Here is a 3372-nt window from a genome sequence, read left to right on the forward strand (position 1 = left end):
AGACTTCCATAGGGATTAGACCTCCTAGCTACCAGCTATCATTTTAATTAATCTCTCATCACCCTCTCAGACCTGCTCTGCTGAGGAACCTCTTCGCCCACAGGGCCATGATTCCTCAGGGAACGTACCAAAGGGCTTAGAATGCTTTTACATGAAAGGGGAAGGAAAATCAGAGACTACTTCAGCCTGGAGAGAGTTCCCCAGAACAAAGGGCATTACCAGCTGACTCCAAAAGGCTTTGCAACAGCCGTGAAAGGAGACATGAGAGACTGGTTTAGGGGTAGTGGGAGGAGAGGGAAGGAGATGATGCTTCACGCAAAGTCTACTGGGCTTCCGTTTCCCTCCCATAATGCTCCCAGCACATCGTAGATTAATGTAAGTGCTTTGTCACGTTTCACCTCTGTTTTCCTTGCTGTCTGCCTGCCTTCTTACTTGCTATCCTGTCTTTGATATTCCTCCTTATCCTGTGATATTCCCAGGACACGAGACTTGTGCCAGGGTCTCTACCCCTTCCTTTGATTTTGTCTTGTTGGCTTCTCTCAGCTCAGCTGCACAGAGCGGGATGGTTCTGAGGGCTTTAGGTTTGTGCAAGTTTTGTGAGCAAAACGAGCAGGACAGAAAGGAGGTGGCTGCATAGGGGAAGGCTGTCTGGAAAGAAGCACTGCTCCAAGAATTCAAACTTTTCAAAACCTCAGGTAATAAATTCAGGACCAACTCCTTACCAAACTAAGCTTCGTTTGTACAGCGTTCACAGGAAAGGAAAGAAAAAACCCCAAACACAAACATCAAATGAGAGCAAAGGCTTAACTCTCTATTCATTATAGTTTCTTTATTTATTTGCTTTAAAAGGTAATTTTTTCCCCCCAACTGAATGAATTTCCCTTCTCCCCCAAAGTACTTGTACAAAGTACAACAAGAAAGTTGTCAGTGACTGAGGAGGAATCTGCTCATAAAGCTTTCTGTTCTACCTGCTCAAATTCTGTTCACGTGTGGATGGAAAGACACTCCTGAAAACAGAAGAGTTTTCAGCACAGCAGGTTTGTCTTTTCCCTGTTTGGCTCTGGTTTTCCTTGAAAACGAAACTATTTCAGAGAATAAAAGGTCCCTCTGCTCTAACTGTCCTGCTTCCGTTTACTTCCCACACGTCTCCTCGTTTGTCACCATCTTCATGCCGCCTTCTCTCTGTTTCTCTCCTAACCAAAAGATTAAAGCCAGTTTGCTGAGGTGTTTTATCTTTCAGTAGAACACATTGTAGTTCATCCTGAAAGAAATGTTTCAATGGACTAGAGTAAGACATTCCGAGAAATGACCATTTTTTCTCTGTTGACCATGAAGGGACTCTGGGGTAAAGAGCTCAAATACAATAACTTACGTGTTGTTTATAGCGGATTCCTACTCTAACCCCCACACTAAGTTTGCTCCTTGTGCATAAAATGGTATCCTCTTGCTCTAGGTTGATTCTCCTCTCCTCTGTTTGGTTTTCCTTCCAGACTTTGTGTGTCTTCTCCTTCTGTATTCTTTTGCTCTGTCTCATCATCTTTTAACCTCGTGAAGCGTTGTTTCCTCCACTGACCCTCTGCCCTTACTCACTGCAGCTCGGATGCAGAAATGTTGAACCACACGACGGTCACAGAGTTCCTTCTCTTGGGCTTCTCCTCCCTCCACCATCAGGAGCACCTCATGGCAATCGCTCTCCTCATTTTGTACCTGGTGATCTTAGGGGGAAACCTGCTGGTCATTTCCCTCGTTCTTGCTGAAAGAGACCTCTACAGGCCCATGTACTTTTTCATCTGTAACCTCTCCTGTTTGGAGATCTTCGTCACGACATCCATCATACCCAAAGCTATAGGAAACTTGCTGATGGGCAGCAAAGCCATTTCCTACCCAGGCTGCTTAACTCAGTGCTACTTCTACTCCCTTCCGGGCTGCATTGAGTTTGTCCTTTTTGCTGTCATGTCCTATGACCGTTATGTGGCCATATGCCACCCTCTTCAGTACCCCATGCTCATGAGCAGTCGACTTTGCCTTCAGCTACTGTTGGGCTCGTGGGCTGCAGGCTTCTTGGCCACTGTTGTCCCCACTGTCCTGACTGTCAGGATGCCCTTCTGTAGCGCCAATCGCATTGACCACTTCTTCTGTGACAGCGTGCTTTTGACCAAGTTGTCCTGTGCAGAAACACAGACTGTTGAGCTGATCAACTTTGTGGTCTCGTCCATCATCCTCCTGGGTTCACTAAGCATGACAGCAGTGTCCTACCTTTACATCATTAACACCATATTGAGGTTGCCCTCAGCTTCCTCAAGACACAAGACATTCTCTACCTGCTCCTCTCACTTCACCATGGTCATCTTGGGCTACGGTAGTTGCATTTTCGTCTATGTCCAGCCTTCAAGTCACCACGTTTCCTATAACAAGGCTGTGGCCCTTCTAAACACAGTGGTCACTCCTTTGATGAATCCCTTTATTTTCAGCCTGAGGAACCAGCTGATGAAAGATGCTCTCAAGGCACGTTTGAAGAGGAGTGTGATAGTCTTCAGGAAACACTTTTCAACCTGAGAAGAGATTTCAAAAGTGAATTTTGAAAGGGGAGAGGGCTGGGGAGGGCAAACACATCATTCTGATGCATTTCTGGAAATGAGGCCTTTCTTTCTTAACAGTGTAAAGTTTCCTGAAATGAATATCGCATCGGGTTCTTTCCTGCAACAGATCACCATATGAAGACCTTACCAAGGAATGCCTTTCCAACGGTCTAAAAGGACTTTACAAACCCTGGTGAATACCACAATGGCATTTTCTAAGTGTGGAAACAGAGACAGAAAGCAATAAGCAGAGGACTTCATTCCTCTATGACACATCCAATTCTCAAGAAACTCCACCCTCCTCCAGGTCTGAGGAAACCTCTCCTTGCTCCTAAATCTGGTTTCCTGATTATTTGGGTGGCAGATCTCTTAGTCTTCAGCTGATCTGGCAAATTCAGTGGAATTAGCATATTCAAACAGATTTTTATAACGTTACTATCTAAAAAGATGAGTTCATTGTTTGGTCTCCTTTGGTAATGGGGAGCAACCAGCACTCCAGAGGGTGATATCACCTCTTCCCATAGTGGTCTTCAGGAGAACTGTACTCACCACAGCCTTGGCAGCTTAATTTTGCACGATGTAATGCCAGGTGCACTGAACCACATGCTGGGCAACGGGTGGTAGTCTGCACAGGTGAGGGACTCTTGCTCAGTGGGGCCATCCTTTGAAGACATGAGGATTACAACTGTACCTTAAAGTCTCTCCAGAAATAAATAGAAACATCTCCTCTTCTCTAATCACAGTGTTGCCATTTTGTAATTTCCCTGGAATACTTTCCACACATGGTTTGCAT

At 45.4% G+C, this 3372-nt stretch overlaps 1 protein-coding gene across 1 annotated transcript; it reads left to right on the forward strand.

Annotated features, from left to right (window-relative positions):
• The first annotated feature begins 1608 nt into the window (after positions 1-1608).
• LOC104376615 (olfactory receptor 6E1-like) lies at positions 1609-2556 on the forward strand. Its single transcript, XM_086616211.1, has one exon. The coding sequence runs from the start codon at positions 1609-1611 to the stop codon at positions 2554-2556; it is 948 nt and encodes a 315-aa protein (XP_086472337.1).
• Positions 2557-3372: the final 816 nt, after the last annotated feature.

This window comes from Tauraco erythrolophus, chromosome 9 (assembly GCF_009769465.1).
Source record: "Tauraco erythrolophus isolate bTauEry1 chromosome 9, bTauEry1.pri, whole genome shotgun sequence".
NCBI lineage: Eukaryota > Metazoa > Chordata > Aves > Musophagiformes > Musophagidae > Tauraco > Tauraco erythrolophus.

Excerpts from the sequence above, each read along its gene's own strand:
- LOC104376615 (XM_086616211.1), top strand. The coding sequence starts at position 1,609 with ATGTTGAACCACACGACGGTCACAGAGTTCCTTCTCTTGGGCTTCTCC.